General features: G+C 43.8%; 1 protein-coding gene across 3 annotated transcripts in view; it reads left to right on the forward strand.

The window, feature by feature from the left end:
* LOC109872186 (transcription factor E2-alpha-like) overlaps nucleotides 1-20,304 on the forward strand; it is a 41,402-nt gene that overhangs the window by 16,417 nt on the left and 4,681 nt on the right. Inside the window, exons 5-20 of one of the 3 annotated variants that reach the window (XM_020463328.2) lie at nucleotides 3,936-4,011; nucleotides 4,594-4,634; nucleotides 4,895-5,024; nucleotides 6,920-6,969; nucleotides 11,012-11,114; nucleotides 11,580-11,719; nucleotides 11,856-11,994; nucleotides 12,178-12,230; nucleotides 13,715-13,793; nucleotides 14,353-14,429; nucleotides 14,614-14,793; nucleotides 14,971-15,058; nucleotides 15,188-15,320; nucleotides 15,643-15,696; nucleotides 16,370-16,611; nucleotides 20,084-20,230. In XM_020463328.2, coding sequence (XP_020318917.1) covers nucleotides 3,936-4,011; nucleotides 4,594-4,634; nucleotides 4,895-5,024; nucleotides 6,920-6,969; nucleotides 11,012-11,114; nucleotides 11,580-11,719; nucleotides 11,856-11,994; nucleotides 12,178-12,230; nucleotides 13,715-13,793; nucleotides 14,353-14,429; nucleotides 14,614-14,793; nucleotides 14,971-15,058; nucleotides 15,188-15,320; nucleotides 15,643-15,696; nucleotides 16,370-16,611; nucleotides 20,084-20,223 — 1,725 coding nt within the window. In that variant the 3' untranslated portion in view covers nucleotides 20,224-20,230. Of the gene's footprint in view, nucleotides 1-3,935; nucleotides 4,012-4,593; nucleotides 4,635-4,894; nucleotides 5,025-6,919; nucleotides 6,970-11,011; nucleotides 11,115-11,579; nucleotides 11,720-11,855; nucleotides 11,995-12,177; nucleotides 12,231-13,714; nucleotides 13,794-14,352; nucleotides 14,430-14,613; nucleotides 14,794-14,970; nucleotides 15,059-15,187; nucleotides 15,321-15,642; nucleotides 15,697-16,369; nucleotides 16,612-18,979; nucleotides 19,231-20,083; nucleotides 20,231-20,304 lie in introns of all 3 variants that reach the window. The other 2 variants (XM_020463326.2, XM_020463327.2) reach the window with 2 other exon arrangements.

Consider the following 20,304-nt stretch of genomic DNA (forward strand, 5'->3'; position numbering starts at 1 on the left):
TGTTTTTCCTATTTTCTTGCATTACAACCTGTAATTTAAATTGGTTTTTATTTGGATATTATGTAATGGACATAAACAAAATAGTTGACATTTGAAGTGAAATGAAAAAAATTACTTCTTTAAATAAATTCTTAAATAAAAAACAAAGTTCACACCCCCTTTGCTATGAAGCCCCTAAATAAGATCAGCTGCAACCAATTACCTTCAGAAGTTACATAATTAATCAAATAGATTGCACACAGGTGGACTTTAAGTGTCACATGATCAGTGTATATATATACACACCTGTTCTGAAAGGCCCCAGAGTCTGCAACACCACTAAGCAAGGGGCAGCAACAAGCAAGTGGCACCATGAAGACCAAGGAGCTCTCCAAACGGGTCAGGGACAAGGTTGTGGAGAAGAACACAAACTCATGGACCAGGCAAGGACGGCATTAATCAGAGGCAGCAAAGAGACAAAAGATAATCCTGAAGGAGCTGCAAAGGTCCACAGCGGAGATTGGACAGACTCCATAGGACCACATTAAGCCGTACACTCCACAGAGCTGGGCTTTACAGAAGAGTGGCCATAAAAAAGCCATTGCTTAAAGATTTTTAAAAAGCCACGTGGGAGACTTCCCAAACATATGGAAGAATGTACTCTGGTCAGATGAGACTAAAATGTAGCCTTTTTGCCATCAAGGAAAACGCTACGTCTGGCGCTAACCCCAACACCTCTCATCACCCCAAGAACACCATGGGGATGTTTTTCATCGGCAGGGACTGGGAAACTGGTCAGAATTGAAGGAATGATGGATGGTGCTAAATACAGGGAAGTTCTTGAGGAAAACCTGTTTGTCTTCCAGAAATTTGATACTGAGATGAGGTTCACCTTCCAGCAGGACAATGACCATAAGCATAATGCTAAAGCAACACTCGAGTGGTTTAAGGGGAAACATTTAAATGTCTTGGAAAGGCCTAGACAAAGCCCAGATCTCAATCCAATTGAGAATTTGTGGTATGACTTAGATTGCTGTACACCAGCAGGAACCCATCCAACTTGAAGGAGCTGGAGCAGTTTTGCCTTGAAGAATGGACAAAAATCCCAGTGGCTAGATGTGCCAAGCTTATAGAGACATATCCCAAGATACTTGTAGTTGCAATTTCTGCAAAAGGTGGCTCTACAAAGTATTGCCTTTGGGGGGTGAATAGTTATGCACATACGTTTTCAGTTTTTTTTTTCTTGTTTGTTTCACAAAAACATTTTGCATCTTCAAAGTGGAAGGCATGTTGTGTAAATAAAATGATACTAACCCCCCCAAAAAATCCAATTTAATTCCAGGTTGTAAGGCAACACAATAAGAAATGCCAATAGGGGAATACTTTCGCAAGGCACTGTACATACAGTACCAGTCAAACGTTTGGATGCACCTACTTATTCAAGGGTTTTTCTTTATTTTTTACTTTTTCCTACATTGTGGAATAATAGTGAAGACATCAAAACTATGAAATAAAACAAATAGGAATCATGTGTATAATCAAAAGTGTTAAACAAATCAAAATATATTTGAGATTCCTCAAGGTAGCCACCCTTTGCCTTAATGACAGCTTTGAACACTCTACGTTTCTGTAGATTGTTCTAAAACCATTATTTTGTCAACAGTAATAGCCACTGCAGTATGTTGATTCCTGCTGTGAAAGTATCTGCCTGTTTCACTGTCGGCTGCTGTGTGAGCGAGCCACTCTCTCCCTCTCCCCAATGTGTGCATGGACGAGGGAGAGATGCGTTCCGAAAAGCACAAGCATATGACCCTTGCACAAAATGCAATTGCGGGAAAAATACAGTTTTCAGCGAGACTACAGTTTCACTTAGAGGGGATAATCGCAACTTTCTGTTAGTGTCTATTTCTATGGTTTTGATGCGCCGCGTAGTCGAGCGCCCCATTTGCAGTGAATAGGCCTACATCAAGTAGCCGATGCCAAGAGCTGGAAATGTTTTGTTTCGAGTACCATCAGGTGTCTTTATAGGCCAATATGCACAAAGATATCGGCAAATTCTCTGAAGAGCCAAAAATAAATCTGATCATTCTGGATCCTATTTTCACAGGTTGCACATCCAAATATGAATCATGTGTTCTCTGGATATGTAATCTGAAATGGCTTACTTTTTGAATAATGCGCTACCGTTTCAGTTGTCTTACATGGCAGTGGGTAAAAATTGCCTAGGTCACTGCCGCTAATGTAAACAAATAGCAATTTTCTTATTTGATGTATTTCTAATCCAGCAAAATAGACAAGTCATATCGTGATAAATCAGAGAGCCATATACAAAAACTAATATTATAATTAGAGAACATGTTTTCATATTTAGAAGTTATGTGAAAAGCAGCGATGTTCATGTTTCGGAAAAATCTGTTCAAGCAGAGTGTTGCGGCAAAATAATGTTACTTGTGTATTTTTTTATTTATTATTGGATTTTAGTCACACTGGTGCTCTAAATAAAACTTAGGGTCGCACAGCCAAATATTTAGTCGTGTATGGGACCAACTTGGTCCCATTTTAGTGTGACTGAAAGGGCTTTAGAGCCCTTATCTGGACTAGGGTTGGGCGATATTACGATTCTATCGTCGATGATTGATTAACAGCAATCGTCAATGATGACGACATCATGATGTGACAGACAATGGTTTAGCCTATTTGAACTTGTCTGGCACCGCTCAGGAAAAAACTGTCTCACAGCGCAGCACACAAGTGACATTCTGGGTAATTTGTCTCTTCCTATTTGTTATAGCCTATTTCAATTCATGTTCTCCCCTACAGAACACGAGAGGAATGTAGGCCAGACAGAGTGGAGAATTTCATCAAAGCAGCAGAGTCTCCAGTCAGACAATATTGTTTCTCTGTCGGATGCATATTGGCGTTAGGCTATAGCCTAAACCATTTTTGTATTTACATTTTTTTATAACCGATACTCCGTTTTTCCCCCTCTATTCCTTTCGCTCCATTTTCATAGGCTATAAATATGACTGAAGGCGACTTTTTGTTTTATGCGTGACTTTCTCCCGATCAAACAATGAATGTAACAGAGTTCCATCTTATTAAAGTTATTTGAATAGCCTAAACACAAGCTTAAACTTGTCATTACATTTTTCTATAGGCTGAGATTTTGTTCTCTCATTATTAGCCCTCTGGCTGTCTTAAATATATGATCCATGTGGACCAGGAAAATCCCTCAATGCGCAGTTAAAAAACCAAATAACCTATCTTCCTACTAGGCCTATCCTAAAAACTTTACGGCAAGTTAGTTATGAACAGTAGCTTATTTCCCAAATATTCTATCATACGAAGGCGTTGTCCCAAGTTGTTGTGGCTTTCAAAAATAACAAAATGAAACACTAGCATAGGCTCTTCTCAATCACAGCGGACAACATTATTTATTTTGCGGCAAATAAAGCAATTATTATCCAGTTATAAGGACGGTAGTGCTTTTTATCCATCCCATGATGTAGGCCTATAACCTAGCTCACTACGGTAAGACAGCCCGTTCCTCATCAGACACAAACCTGTTCTGCCCCTCTACCAGAAAGGAATATCAGAAAACATTTGCCATTGCCTCCACTTAGCATCTGTCCAGGCTTTCAACAATATTATCTTTCATTATGATTCGTTCAGTTGCATTACATTTTGCCCTATAGCCCAACTAGTGTTGTATTCTTGTCATTATGAAAAATATATATGGGGGTGACTAGCATTGTATGTCACAATGTTTTACGGGTACATAATCATGATAGTACAAAGGTTGACATCGCCTAACCCTAAGCATAGATTAGCCCAAAGAGCCCACATGCGCAGTGCATTTGGTTGAAGATTGGCATACTGAATTGTTTTTTTTGTTTTTTAAGACACAGCAATTGATTTTAAGTCTTCATATCTCTCATCTCTCCCCCTCCCTCCAGGGTTATGGCGAAGGAGCTCATTACAACGAGCACGAAGGCCTCGCTTCCACCCCCTTGTTCGGCTCGGGGATCGTTGGTAAGCAAATCTGAATATATTTCCTCCAACCTGGTCTGTGGTTTAGACCTTGGAACAGAGCGGGTTCTCTCCCCAACCCTCAACCCTTTAATTAAGCTCAGCTGATTTGACGGCCCCATCAAGACCAAGTAAACCCACTAACAGGTCCCTGTGGTCTTGTGTGGCTTTCGGAGCTGCAGTAAGCCACCCTGTATTTACAATAAATGACCAGGAGAAGTGACTGCATAATGATGCGTCTTTAGGGGAGCAAATTGAAATGCACACAAATGAATGGAGATGCAGTTGTATGTGTGTCTCAGAGGATACAGAGACTGTGTGCGAGAGAACCTCACTGTCACTGTATATGAGAGACCTCCTTCAGGGGCATTCCATGTGTGTGTGGAGGTGACTAGGCGCATACATGGGGACAGGGTGTTTAGGCTGTGTGCTGGAAGGGGGTTAGGGGTTTAGGTGCACCCAAGCACAAACAACTGGAGAAAGGGGAACACCCTGGATTGAGTGTTAATGTGCTGGAGATGCATAAAAGGTGGCTTTAAAGGTCTTTACAATGGCCTGCCCTGATTGTCCCTCTTGTTTTTACAGGGAAAGCTGAGCGTGGACCCTACTCTTCTTTTGGAGCGCAGGTAAAATCAGACTCCTCTCTTGACCTCGCTTCTCTTCCAACGTGTCAAATGTTTTGTCCCCTCTGAAGCCATCATCTCTTCCTCTGACTGATGTTCTTGTGAATCTGCCCATCTTGTCCCATCTTCTACTTCATCCCTAAGTTTTCTCCCTTCTCCTCCCGTCAACCTTCTCATCCTCTTTCCTCTCTCCACATTGGTATAATCTCCCATGCAGTATTTGTGTGTCTGACCTTGTCTTCTCTCATTCCTCTCCTGCGTAGCCGGGCTTTATGCCCAGTGAGATGCCCATGCCCAGTCCTGATGCCCTGTCACCCTCGGGCCTGAAGTCTGGCTCCCAGTTCTACCCCTCCCAATTCAACCCTCGCAGGAGACCCACCCAGGAGAGCATGGGTAAGGACAGAAACCACTGAAAATGACCCCATAATACACTCATGCTATCCCCATTTCCTAGCATGGATACATGCAAGGAAGATGGTGCACAGAATTAGACTGGGTAGAATAGACATACTAATGTAAAGCAGTGCCAATTTTCCTGGTGGCCACATTGGAGGGTCTTTAACCAAAAACTTTGTTGAATTTAAGCTTACTTCCATGGAATGGCATTTCTATTTAAATGCTTACTGCAATGCATTTGTTGTAAATCTCGGACGTTCTACATAGGGCTGGGCGATATATCAAATTAATTCTAATTTGTTTTTGTGTGATATTCTAAATGCCAGTATTGCAGATTTTTTTTCTTCTCATTTTTGTGAGCGTTTGTCCTCTTGTTCTCATGTTGTCTTTTTGGTCTTGTTCGCTCCGTCTGTGCTGTGCTCCTTCCCATTTACACCAGAGATCTGTATATAATTACGAGATGCTCATGTCTCCGCCTTAACAATGGGAGTCGTTGTCCCAAAGGCGGGGAAGGCAGGCGACAAGCTTAAGTTCAAAATAAGCGCATAGAAACCCACTAGGCTTATTTTGGACAGATTTTGGCCAGAGTGAAACCTCTCGCTTCGTCTCGTTCTCCCAAGCCCTTCCCCCTACCACTCACAACAACAAAGATGAGGGATCACTTCTTCCTCTCTGACAAATGGTTTCATTTAAGGTTTGGTCCAACAGAATTGGTCATGTGGACACCACAAAACATGGAGACAAAATTGTACTGTAATAGAGGAGACCTTAACCTTTCCAACCATCCCGTTTTGTTTCAACTCCTCAAATTTCGAGCAAAGCAGACACTACTAAAACGGATGTACCAATGAACACATTCTGGAAAATGAATGCTCAGTTTTTGTACCACGTATCGCTAGCAGCATTTTAGTCAAATAAAGATTGTTATACTAGCTGTGTATTATAAATGTGCAATAATCTTAACACAATTATATAAGGAATTGGCAACTCATTCTCATTCTGAGAAATAAGGTAGGCCATTTGATTTCAACATCTGAACAAAGTAGAAAGGCTAGAATGCCGTTTTTAAATAGTTGGATACGGGCATAAGGTTGTTTTCATAACAACTGGAGCTGAATTCAGAGCTTGTGAAATTATACCTAGATCCAAGTTGACTAAACTTTTAAATTATGAACATTAGCTGGCTTATTGCTAGCATGTGGGCTTGGTCATTTTTATAGACCGACCTGAAAGCCAGATAAGTGAGAATTGCAACAACAAAAAGCAGGTACTACTATTTTGATAAAATACTTCAATGATGTGTCTTATGGTTGTGGAAGCCATACATTCAGCCTAGGTATAATTGACCATGTTCTGAATTGATTTAATTTTTGCTGTTTTAAATGCAGTACATTTTTACCTTGTACCACAAAGCTTATTTAGAGAGAACATTTTTATAAATCTATATGTATATCGGGGAAAAGTTAGATGTCTTTTAGTCCAAATCGCCCAGCCTTAGTTCTACATGTATACTGTTGAATAATTGCTACCTCTCTGTACAAAATCACATGGAATTCATGACTGTATCTGCTCCACTTTTACTATGACAAAGGAGAGGAGTTGCTCTTTATTCTGGTTCATATTTCCGACTGTGATTACCTTCACTTCTCCTACTGAGGTTTAAAATAAGAACCTGAGAAATCGCACTTCTGCTAAACCTGCAGGGGATTCAATGAAAGGAGAGGTGGTGTGAGGCCACTGCATAAACATATTGGTTGTATAAGATTAGATTACATTTGATTAAGTTATGGGCCATAAAGGCAGATATTCCTACCAGCACAAATGGACAATTATTTGGAATGCCCTTAACTGCTTTCATAACTTTGTTTCGTGTGTGTGTGTGTGTGTGTCAGATGCCCAGCCAAAAAAGATCAGGAAAGTTCCCCCTGGCCTGCCCTCTTCGGTAAGTACTGTTACATTCCCCAGCATGAAATCCAAAAGTCGCTCAAACAGAAGGGAGAACTAACAGATTTACTGACAACGACCATTAAAACAAAACAGGTGGGGTTTTAGGAGGGGCTCTAAATGACAGTCACGGGGGTGTCCACTGAAAGTTGCATAGCAACAACAACTGGGACCTAAAAGACACTCACCATGAGCGCCCACTAAATTTAACCAATAAGAGGCAAACGAAAGAAGAAGAAAAACACGACTTTGATAGGAAGCAAACCAAAAAACGGCGGAGCAAAACTAAATCAGCGAAATCGGACAAAGGAATGTTTTTCTGGAAATCAAATAGAGAGCCAGCTAAAGGTGTTAACCTTTCGCTTCTATCAAGACAACTGGAGCACTGGGCCAGCCACTCTTAAATATCACCTGTGCCAGCACAGTTGAAACATCTTCTGACTAACAAGATGACAAGCCAGCGCAGGTGTAACATACTGACTAACCAGGTGACACCAATTGGTGCCCCCATTGTGCTAATGTCCAAACTTGAAAATATAAATGGAACACCAAAGCTTGTAGAACTGTCCCCCTCTCCAGCCCCACCGTTACCCCCCCTCTTACCAGACTGCCACACCCTAGTCTGCCTATTTGCCCCTTAAGAACACACACCCACACCCAAGAACTCTCAGACCTTTTGCCCTCTCCAAACCCAAAATGTGCCCACCTACCCAACCATATCCACACCTTTCCCCACCCATTATCAGGAATGCTCCCATTTTCTTTTTGTATCCCCCATCCTTAAAATGCCTCCCAGCACTCATCGTCACTGAGTGTGCACTCCAATAGCCAGACTAAGCCCCCCCCCCACACACACACAGTCCCAGTGCATGGCAGGCTTCTCCCTGGTGTTCAGAGCAGCAGCCTAACTGGCAGAGAGAGAGCCTCCAGACCCACAGCTGTGTGCCTTTACACTGCCGACGATGTGAAAAAATAAACAGAGCCCTACTCATTCACCCATTCATTTATTTAGACATGTTTTTATAGAGGGTCATATTTATAGGCCATTTTTTTTTCTAGATGTGCTTGCATTCCTTCCAGCCCAGCACCCTCGTCCACAGATTACTTAAGGGGTAAAACTATGCTTGATGACATGCAGACCTGGCCGTTACCTGACTTCACTATACCGTTTCTGTTCTTCCCCTGTTCTCCTTCCGATTCTCCCTCTGTCGCTCTCCCTTCAACTCCCTATGTTTTATCTCTCCCTCTCTCTCTTGTGCTCTACTTCCTCTCCTACCCTCCTTTCTGTTTCTCTCTCGCCCCCCCCCCCCTCCATCCCCCTTGTTCTCTCCCTCCCCCATCCCTCTATCCCAGCTGCCCGTAGAGTTGGCTGCAGTCCAGGAATGGGCAGATGGCACAGTAATTAGTAGTGCATCTCTCCATTCCCTTTTGTACCTCTCCTCCTCTCTTCCTCTCTTCCTCTCTCTGTTCAATCAAATAACAGAAAAAACTTCACTGTGTAAGATCTGAGTTGTCGGGCGCATAGTTTGATTCTCTAACCCCTGCCAGAGTAGAGCTGATTCTGAGAGCTCTGCTAGTTCACAACCTCAGGACCTTCACCTCTTTAGTGACATGCCAGAGACTACTAGCAATCCTATGGGTGATGCTCTGTAAGCCTCAGAGGAGACTGGATCATGTGTGTTAACCAGACCTAACTTAATCATGTGTGTAACACACACACCACATATCGCAAACCTAGCCGTAAGGCCCTGCGATCACAGAGAAGAAGCAGTAAGTTGAGGGCAAAATTCCCCCCTTTTCAACCATTAAAGAAACCATTTGTTATCTTTGTAACAGAGCATTAAGATCATAAGGCGTTCAGACATTGTGCTGAGTTAATGGAAACCTCCATGTCATTATTTCAAGGCAGCGCCTTCGGAAAGTATTCAGACCCCTTGACTTTTTCCATATTTTGTTACGTTGTTACGCATCCCGTTTCCATTGCCTTAAACTAAAATGGATTAAATAAATCCTTAACAATCTACACACACTACCCCATAATGACAAAGCGAAACAGGTTTTTAGAAGTTTTTGCACATTTACTACAAATAAAAACGGGAACCTTTATTTAAATACATTTTCAGGCCCTTTGCTATGAGACTCTGAATTGAGCTCAACGCATCCTGTTTCCATTGATCATCCTTGATGTTTCTACAACTTAATTGGTCTACCTGTGTTAAATTCAATTGATTGGACATGATTTGGAAAGGCTATATAAGGTCCCACAGTGCATGTCAGAGCAAAAACCAAGCCATGAGGTCGAAGGAATTGTCCGTAGAACTCCCAAGACAGGATTGTGTCAAGGCACAGATCTGGGGAAGGGTACCAAAAACTTTTGCAGCATTGAAGGTCCCAAAGAACATTGAAAAGTGAAAGACTAAAGTTACATCCATGGGATGCTTTAGTGAATTTCAGAATGTCTGGAATAGAAAAGGCAGAAATAAAACAATTCAATAAACATTCGCAGCCAGTCATCCAAAACATAATGGAATAAGTTTGAAACCACCAAGATTCCACCAAGACTCTTCCTAGAGCTGGCCGCCCGGCCAAACTGAGCAATTGGGGGAGAAGGGATTTGGTCAGGGAGGTGACCAAGAACCCGATGGTCACTGAAAGAGCTCCAGAGTTCCTCTGTGGAGTTGGGAGAACCTTTCAGAAGGACAACCTTCTCTACAGCACTCCACCAATTAGGCCTTTATGGTAGAGTGGCCAGACTGAAGCCACTCCTCAGTAAAAGGTACGTGATGGGCCACTTGGAGTTGCCAAAAGGCGCCTAAAGATTCTCAGACCATGAAAATGTAGATTCAAGATTGAACTCGTTGGCCTGAATGCCACGCGTCACGTCTGGAGGAAACCTGGCACTATCCCTACCGTGAAACGTGGTGGTGGTGGCAGCATCATGCTGTGGGGATGTTTTTCAGGGACTGGGAGACTAGTCAGGGAAAGCTGAATGGAGCAAAGTATAGAGATTCTTGTTGAAAACCTGCTCCAGAGTGCTCAGGACCTCAGACTGGGGCGAATGTTCACCTTCCAATAGGACAACGACCCTAGGCACACAGCCAAGACAACGCAGGAGTAGCTTCGGGACACGTCTCTGAATGTCCTTGAGTGGCCCAGACAGAGCCCGGACTTGAACCCAACCGAACATCTCTGGAGACCTGAAAATAGCTGTGCAGCAAGGCTCCCCAGCCAACTTGACAGAGCTTGAGAGGATCTGCAGAGAAGAATGGGAGACACTCCCCAAATACAGGCGTGCCAAGCTTGTAGCATCAAACCCAAGAACGTGTCTGTGTAATCGCTTCCAAATGTGCTTCAACAGAGTAAAGTGTCTGAATACTTATGTGAATGTGATATTTTAGTGTTTTTTTATGTATTATAAATGTACTAACATTTCTAAACCTGTTTTTTTTTTTTTTTGTCATTATGGGGGATTGTGTAGAAATAACAACTTTAAAATTTTTTGGAAAAGGATGTAACCTAACAAAATGTGGGAAAAGTCGAGGGGTGTGAATACTTTCCAGCAGATTATACAGGTGTACAGAGTTTGGGGCTGTACCTTGTATAGCCCAAATAATTACATTAAACAAAAGGAGACAATTTAGTTCAGAGGCAGCCAGAGTTTTCTTGCAGTAGTCTTTTAATGTGGCCCAAAGGTTGCCGTATTAAGACTGGGAGTGTGTCTGTTATTTTCAGTCTTAAAAAACCTTTCACACTGCTTAGTTCTAGAGATATGTCAATGACCCAGTGTCTTCAAATGTCAGAGGCTGTTGATTTGAATTAATAAATAAAAATACATACTCTTCAATTGAAAAAAATAAACATTGATAAACGCTACATTGTACAAGGGTATGAAGGGAGGGATGGGTATCCTAATCAAGATATCGATACATGTTTTTTTGACTACACCTTCTCTACTATCTCCAATCAATTGGAAATTATTATTAGAAAATAGTCCGTTTTGACGTACTCATCTCCCTACTGTGTGTGTGTGTGTTCTCTAGGTGTATGCATCGGCCTCAGGAGAGGAATATAACAGAGACGGTGCAGGGTATCCTGCCTCCAAGCCTGGAAATGTTGGCTACCCTGGCTCCTTCTACATGCAAGGTCATTACTTTATACCAGATCGTGTCTGTGGGCCAAAACTACACAGTGTACTTATCAGAGTGGGTTAGCCCATAGTGATAACTCTGCTATATGGAGAAAGTGGAACAAAACATAATTTTAGGTGAGGTCAATCAATTGAATAATGCATTAGCTGACCAGTGACGTCTATGGCGATGACCCATTCCGGTCTTTTATTTTCTCAATTTCTGCCTGTGGAAACGCCTACTGCTAGTGAGTCAAAGCCCTGAGCTAATGTGATACTCCGCCTGCCCTGTGTGTCTATCTGTACACTAGGATTGAAGTCATCAGGCGTATGTGACATGCTTCATATGTTGTGGCCCCTTATTGTCTTATCTCTGGATGCTGCTCGTCCCTCTGGTGCTCACCCTCTCTCTCTTTTGTCCACACCCCTACCCTCCACACACAAACACCCATCCCTACCCTCCCCTGGTTTCCCCCTGACAGAAGGCCTGCACCCCTCCCCTGACCCGTGGAGTTCTGGCGGGTCGATGGGGCAGCCAGGTTACTCTACAGCCATGCTGGGTAACTCCCCCCACCTGGGCCAGCCTACACCCTTCACAGCCATCAACCCCCAGGACAGACTGGTGAGACTTCTCTCACAAACACATACACCAAAAGGTTCTCTCTTTAAATGACGGTTACATAAGCAGGTAGTATACACCACTGTCATCTCGCTCTCTCCCAAAACACAGAATGACTTTTAAGCCTGTTTTTGTGCAGAAACGCCAGCCGCTGCCTCTCTCGCCCCAGAACTACCCCCTGCACGGCAGCGAGGTGAACGGGAGCTTCCACTCAGGATCCACTGGCTACGGAGTCTCCAACCACACGTCCCCCATCAACGGAACAGACACCATCATGGGTATGACTGTCTACCACTGACACTATGTAGACTGTCCTTTTCTATATAGCTTCCTGTTTCTGTCTATTTTTCTCTTACTTTTTGTCTCTTCGTTTGTTTGTTTCTCACTTTACTTCTATATGTTCTTCGAAATGGAAATATCAGTTCTAATTGTTTGCTGTCTACTTTATTGTTTCATCACAGCCAACCGGGGGACAGGAAGCTCAGGAGATGAGATCGGCAAAGCCCTAGCATCGGTGAGTAGAATCGCACAGACCACATCAACCATAGTCTTCAGTCATTTTGCCATGTTGATTGATCCACCGAGACCAAGAAAAAAATTAGGGCTGAACCCAATTAGTCGACTCGTAGATTTATTTATTTAGTATTTTATTTTTTTGTTAAGCTGTTGGTCGACCTAAATTTGTTTTAGTCGAGCAGTAACGTGTGTGTGTGATATATAGATGCGCCCGTCTCCGTGAACTAATCCATTGCTGAGGCCTAGACTAAAAGACAATCTATGCTTGATACGAAAATGTGGTCGGAGGCTCCATATGGACACAAGTGTGACACAATTGCAGAGGCCAAATCCAGCTCTGAACCGCATCGCCTCCCAAATTTTGTAACAATGCAGAGGGCTCTGTATAGCTCCTCATTGACATGACTGGTTGACGGTAGGTGGGGGTGGTACATCCTGTATAAACAAACTTACTTCCTTGAAAACAGCTCTGCTCTGCTCCATGAAGCGCTAGAAGTATGAATGCCCTAACTTCTTCTGAGGCCGTATCACTTTAAATGCTGCATGGCCAATGCAGATGTCAGATTGACCATGCACCCAAATGCACAATGCACTTCTCTCTCCAGAATATCCAGTCTCTCCTGCCAATTTGTGCACATTCATTGTTTCATAACTTCATTGTGTGAATTGTTTGTATTTCGATTGTTAGTGTACATAAATTCCCCATTACATACAGTACCAGTCAAAAGTTTGGACGCACCTACTCATTCTATTGTAGAATAAACGTGAAGACATTAGAACTATGAAATAACACATGAAATAATGTAGTAATCTAAAGAAGTGTTAAACAAATCAAGACAAATTTGAGGTGTCGGGTACTCTGCTACAGTGAGCTCCTGCCCAAGTCCAGCACTGCTTTTTATGCCTACAAATGGCCTACAACTGTGTCTGTCCGGAGCTCACTGGTGCAGGAAACTCTTGAGGGCCCAGAATATTTTATACAATGTTGCACGTTCCCTAGCGCATGCTTCGGGCAGAACCCAAGTTAGTAGTTGATACAATGTTTCAAGTTTGGCTACACATGGTCTGTCTGCAACAATGTGATTCATCGGATATTTATTACCTGCAGGCTGCAATGTTGTTTTTATTTGGCTTTTTGTAGGCTATTTTTAGATGTTTCAAAATGTTGCATGTTTCACTAGCTGGCTAGATAACAACAATTTACATATCTAGCTGATAACTATCAAATAAAATGTTTGCTTTGTGTACATATTGTTTAGTCTTTATTGTTGCCATTGTCCTGGCTGGAAGAAAGTTCAGTGATTGGGAGGTGCAGTGTGAGGTAATACAGTAGGGGGAGTGCGAGTGCTTCTCAATGTAATGTTTTATGCGTTCTCCACACTCTCATCCTCTAAGAAGGCGCTTGGAACATGAGTGTGGAGCACGGTAGTATGCATATTGAGAAACACCCACCATTTCATGTTGTCTTTTGTTTCTGTGTAGATTTATCCCTCAGACCACAACAGCAACACCTTCCCATCATCTCCGTCTACTCCAGTGGGCTCTCCCCAGGCCATAGCAGGTGAGTGGGCAGGGAGAATACACCTGTAGCTAGGAGGAACACACCTGGGTTAGTTAGCCCGTAGTCTAATTTAGCATAGCGTTTCCCAAATGGGGGGTTGGAGCCTACTGCTAGTTCCTAGCCCAGTCTTCATTCACAACTGATTAAGGTGTTATTTCGCTAAGTCTTTGGGTGAGTGCAAGGGCAAAAACATTAGTGAATCACTGACCTATGAGATCACACCTGTTTTAGGCCTTAGGGGGCACTATCCTGGGGTGTAAGGTTACAGCCATGTGGAAAATGACAAGAAAATATATTTTGCAGAGGAAGCTTAAATGACACAATTACAATGATAATATGGCTCCATCTATTGGTTTAGAGTGGAACTGAGTAATAGGATTAGGTTCTTGCTTGACAACAGTGCTTGAGTGACGTCTGAAATGGGGTTTAGGGTTGACTGCTTTTTTGCCGTCAAGAATGGACCGTTTACCTGGTAGCTGGACAGACCCACTCTTGCCGTAAGCGCCGACTATTTTCACAGACCCTGTTGTCCAGATGCTCAATGTCTCTACCTCTGTAGGTTCTGCCTCTCAGTGGCCCCGGGGCTCGGGACAGGCCACACCCTCTCCAAACTTCGAGGGTGGACTGCAGGCTCTGGTGAGTAACTAACTTATCATGTTTAACTCCATGTATGTGTGCAGTGGCACTGGTTACAATGATCAAAAACATCGGACCAAAAATACCACCTTGATCCTAAGCAAGTTGGATGAATTGAAGTCGATAAATTAAGTGTTTACTCATTGGTTTTACTTAACCCCGCCCTTTCCCCCTCCCCCTAAAGCAAAACAAGATGGAGGACCGTTTGGAGGAGGCCATCCACGTGCTCCAGCGTCACGCCGGGGGACAAGGGGGTCCAGGGGGGCTGGCTGACATGCACAGCCTCCTCAGCGCCGGGATAGGAGGTCTCGCCCAGGCCTTCAACAACGCTGGCCTGGGACTGGCCAACAGACTGCCCAGCCTGGTAAGAACAGGAGGGATAAATATGTAGTGGCCATATCTAGCCTCATGGGTGGTATGTCCATTGATTAGTGTCACACTATTATGTACATCCTCCTCCTTCATGTGATACCAATATAACACCTACTTGTCCGTAGTACTGTCTACTTGCCTAATACCATGTTTCTCATCTGCTCTATAGATGTCGAACCACCACGAGGACTCGACTAGTGGGGGTGTGCATGGTCATCATGGCCCTCCCTCTGGCAGCCAGCCCGAAGGCTTCACCAGTGAGTTTTTTTTATTTTTTATTTTTCTCACTCTTTCTTTTCATCATCATTTCAGGAAAGGACACGCAATGTTTGTCGATCTCTCTCTTTATCTGCTGTGCTTTTCATTTTCATCTCCCCCTCCCTCAGGCCTCTCTCGCTCCACACACTCATCCAGTGGCTCTGACATCAAAAGGGAGGACAAGGAGGATGACGAGAATTCCTCTGTGGCTGACAAGTCAGAGGATGAGAAGAAAGACTCGAAGGCCCGCACTCGAACAAGGTGACTAACCCTTCTGATAGCGATAAAACGTATCAGAAACACACGTCCATTTGAAGTCAGTCTCTCTCGGCCAAATCCTAACTTGAGACGCGCGTATGTGGGGTCTGTGCCATTGTCATAAAGGGGGTGAACTCTCACTCACTGAACATTATCATGATTTATTTAATGATTTAAATTCTGCTGCTTGAAAATGATTAGATGTATTCAGGGAGTGCAGGTTTGCCATCATTATTTCAACTTAACACGGCCCCAGCACCCAAAAAGAGGTGATTCTCCGTAGCACTGTTGTCATTTTTGCCCTCGTGTCTACCGTTGTTTTCAGAGAGATGTTCTCCTTCCAGACCTTCTCCTCCTCCCTATCAGACACGGGAGCAGAGTAAGTCTGCATCCAATCACGTGAGCCTCACACTTAAGGGGGTGTGGCCATAAATATAGATAGCTATTTAATTATTTTGAGAATAAATTTTAAAAACAGATTTATATCAGAACCATTTTAGACTGTGGCATAAAAAAAAGCTGTGCTGTTAGTGCCTTGAATGGTTTGTACAATCTTGAAATTATAACACATTCTTATAGCATACAATCTCTGAAGCAGATAACCTGAGTTTAATAACTGATGGCGTAAGTATTATGAATGTTAATGTTCAATTTGATGCCTTGCATTTCAGTTAAATAAGATGGTATCATGTCAGAGCTATTTCATGAATATAAACTTGGCTTTAAGAAAATGTTATACATTTTATAAAGAGAAGCTGTTTATGTTCTGTCAGTTTGCAGAAATATGTAACTGATTTATATGAAGTCCTGTTTTGTTGTAAAATTTCTAGCAACAAGTTTTCCCAAAGGACTTTTTGTAATCATAGTCCACAAACTAGTACAGCACTCTCCCAAATGATAAAAGGGAGTAATTATCTAGCGTGAACAAAATAATACTTGTTTGGACAGTCTTGTCCATGTTAGTAAATATGTCAGTCATACCCATGTAATGTCTTCTATCCCCCCCTTCCAACCAATCCTTCCCCCCTTGGTCCACATTGACTTTTCATCAGTCGTGATGAGGAGGACGAGGACGAAGAGGATCTGCCGCCGGAGGTGAAGGTGGAGCGGGAGAAAGAGCGGCGGGTGGCGAATAATGCCCGCGAGCGGCTGCGCGTACGGGACATCAACGAGGGCTTTAAGGAGCTGGGCCGCATGTGTCAGCTCCACCTGACTAATGAGAAACCCCAGACCAAACTTCTCATTCTGCACCAGGCCGTTAATGTTATACTCAACCTGGAGCAGCAAGTCCGAGGTCAGTGTGCTGTCACTGGGGGATCCAGGTTTAGACAGGAGAAAAGACCAGGGTAGGGCCGTGTCCCAATTCTGAGTTTCTAGTCTCCTATTCTTCAGGTTGAAGGCCCTGGGATGTGTCTCGATTGTCTTGAATGGTTTGGTCTCTGTGGCTCTCTTCCTTCATTGATGTGATGTAATTGGAAAGGTGTCAGTCCATATTGCTTTCACCTGTTCTGTGTTTTTAGATCATTGCAGATGAAGGAGGGGAGGTCACTTTCAAGTATTGAGATGCTGCCTTTAGGCTAGTTTCCAACCATCAAGTTGTGTTTGTTGATCAGTGATGGGAGGAAAGGGGATGAGGAAGCAGGCTATTTAATTGTTTTGGGACTAGCCCTTCTCCAGTCCTATAAGGCTTTGCTGCTGTGGACACATACAGGCCAGCACTGGACTCATGTCTGGTGAAGTATGTGTTGCCTGATCTAAATGGCATGGGGCTGTCTGTCTGGGCTGTCTCCACTGTAAAATATGCTTCATGTGACACTGCCTCACCCTCCACTATATTAACATTACTGATTTCCTTTATTTGCTTCTATCGCTGTCTTTGTCCAATCACTGTGCTTCTTGTCTGAGGCCTTAGCAACACACATTTTCTTTTTAACAACATTGTTATCTTACACTTCACGTTAAAATTATTTCAGGACCAGATGATGGCTTCTGTATTCGTTTCATCAGTTTTGGCGAATGGCCCAATTTTGAAGTGTGAAGATGTGATCTATTGCTATGAGTGTTTTACATTTGGAAAAAATGTAAAACCTCCTCAGATAAAAAAAAATTCAAGTCCCAAGTTACGTTCTAGTCTTTTATTTCTCTTGGGTTAACTTATATGGGCTTGTCTCTATTATCCACAAAAAAAGAAAGGAAAGAAATTCAGGCAGCTATCATTTGATATTTACCCTTCACGTTGTTTTAAAAACAAGACCTTACCACTTCTGTTTCTACAAATGTGTTACTGTTATCTGTGTCTGGCTCTATGCATAGACCCCCCACACTCTGTATTCTGCTTGCTGATTGGCTATACAAATGCAGACACAGGTTGTGATTGGATGGAGGGGCTCTCTTCTGCTCCTATCCCAATCTTCAATGTATTAACTTAACCCTTCACTTCCTTATTGCAATGTCTTTGTTGCATGCCCTTATTTGTCAAATGTTAACCTTTTTAATGTACTGATTTCGTTGGTCATCTCCACGCCTCTCCCTCTCTTCAACCCCCTCTTTCTCTTTTTGTCGTTTACTTTTGCAGATGGCAGCAGTGACTTCAGCTTCCATTCATTCAGATAAATACATCTATGGCAGCTGATGTATTTAACATGAGGCACCAGTGGCATTCAGCTTACTGTTGTCCTGTTTCCCAATCTCTCCCCCCTGGCTTCCTCTCTGGCCTTGTGTATGATCTAGACATGCCAGAGGGTGTGTCGCTCTCTTTCTCCCTCTCTTCCTTGGTCTTCTTACCTCCTAACTGACAGCCCCCCTGCCCCAAAGGCCTCATATTATCCTCTGACTCCCACCCTGGACCCTGATCAGCAGAAGACAGACTTGTCTTGGCTTTGTCAGATTCCATTTGGAACATTTGGTCTGATAGTTGTCAGCCCATAATGGCTCAACATTCAAAACGCTCAATTTGACAAAGGAACCCGAAAATGATCTATTTTGGCCAAGTGAAAGTCTGCCGAAGTAATAAAGTTACTTTGCGAATACGGTTTTGTTACATGCCAATTTTCTTTCTTCGGAAGTGAGTGTCATTTGCAAGGTCCTACGCGATGCCTTCGTTGACAGTAACAGTAGTGCTCTGGCCTTAAGATTCCTCCATGTAAAAAATAAATAAATAAATATATTAAAGAAAAGGATTCTAGTACCATGTCCTTGGCGGTCCATCCCTCCGCTCGATCTCTCGCTCTCCTGCACCTTGGCGCCACTCCACTGGGATCATCCATCCGTGACCCCCATCCTCCTCACTGGAATACATTGTCCATCCGGACCTCCACAGCTTTCTGCTGCTGGCCTCCTGGCCAAATATGGCACTTAAATAATGACTGCTGTCACCTTCAGCCAACCAGGCCGTCTGCTCTAGGATGTGAATTGAGTAGTGTGCAGGGAATGCTGTAGCCCGTCTGAGGTCACACTCCAGGGAGAGGCTGCCCCTAAATGCTCGTCTAGGATCAGATCTAACGATGACTGACCCTGGAACAGCAATTTGCTATCCAAGGAAACCTTCTGCAGAAATTGTCCTTAGGGCTGTAGTTAGGGGCAACTTAAACCTATAAGGGCAACTTGGAGGGTAAAAGCAGCAGGTGTTGGGGTGTACCATAACGACCCTCCTCCCTCCTCAGCAGCAGCAGCTGCAGCACGGCCTCGCTGAACGATGAGAACCTGACGGCTGAGGAGAAGGAGAAGCGCGATCGGGAGCGGCGCTCGGCCAACAACGTCCGGGAGAGGGTGCGCGTGCGTGACATTAACGAGGCGTTCAGGGAGCTGGGCAAGATGGTGCAGGTGCACCTGCGCAGCGACAAGGCCCAAACCAAACTCATCATCCTGCAGCAGGCCGCGCAGGTCATAATGGGTCTGGAGAAGCAGGTCCGAGGTAGGCCTCTCTTTACGAATAGATCCAGTACCGCCAACCACCTTCACTCAGCCAATTCCCTTCACTCAGCCAATTAGTTCTTAATACTGGACATGGAGAATCAGGTACAAAGTAGGGATTCCTGTACCAACCAACCCAGTAATGTCTGCTTCCAACCAGTCAACTGAGGCTTGACTAGTATGACGGCTAAAGAGATTATACTGTGCCTGGAGATGCAGGTGCGAATAGGGCTTCCTTTTAGCTGTGGAAGGCTTCCTTACCAAAAATTCCAGATCCAGTATGATTCACCTATAGGCCCTCTACCTCCACTCAACCAGCAGTCTCACCTCTGTATGCACTCACCTGCCTCTGACTGTCCTTCTATCCTCTTGGATAATGGAAAAGGTGCTAGCAAAAAGAGATGCCGATGGAGGCGGGGAAAATGGGGGCTGCACCTCTGTCAAATACTTAATGATCTCACCACTGCTGCCGTCTGGTCGTTCCTCTGTCCTGTCCAGCTGTGTCTTCCGTTCACCATTTTGGTCTACTGTCCTCCATGCTTGACGATTATATACTTTTTAATATTTCTTTCATAACTAGTCTCAGCATTTACACCTTAATCATACCTTCTTTGCCTGTCTAATCCTAACCCTTTGTTTTTAACAACTCTCGTTCTTCTATACGCCTAACCGTCTCCGTTTACTAGAATATACTGTGAAACCTGATGGTTTTGCCTCTTGCCTCCATCTCTTTGCCTCCATCTCTTTGACAATCTTCTTTATTGCGCTCCCCATCGGTTTACCTGAATTCTCAGCCAAAACCTGTAGATCCACTCCACCCCTCTGATTCTAACCTGTGTGGCCTCTTCCTAAAGAGCGTAACCTGAACCCCAAGGCAGCGTGCCTGAAGCGGAGGGAGGAAGAGAAGGTTTCGGGGGTGGACCCCCAGATGCAGATGGGAGGTGGGCACCCCGGGTTAGGGGGCGATGGACACAACTCTGTCAGCCATATGTAACACCCGGGTAAGTTGTCATTCTCTGCTGTCATACTGTGACTGTCCATATCGCATGTATTGTGGAACGTGTGTTACCATAAT

Source organism: Oncorhynchus kisutch, linkage group LG27 (assembly GCF_002021735.2).
Source record: "Oncorhynchus kisutch isolate 150728-3 linkage group LG27, Okis_V2, whole genome shotgun sequence".
In the NCBI taxonomy this organism is placed as follows: domain Eukaryota; kingdom Metazoa; phylum Chordata; class Actinopteri; order Salmoniformes; family Salmonidae; genus Oncorhynchus; species Oncorhynchus kisutch.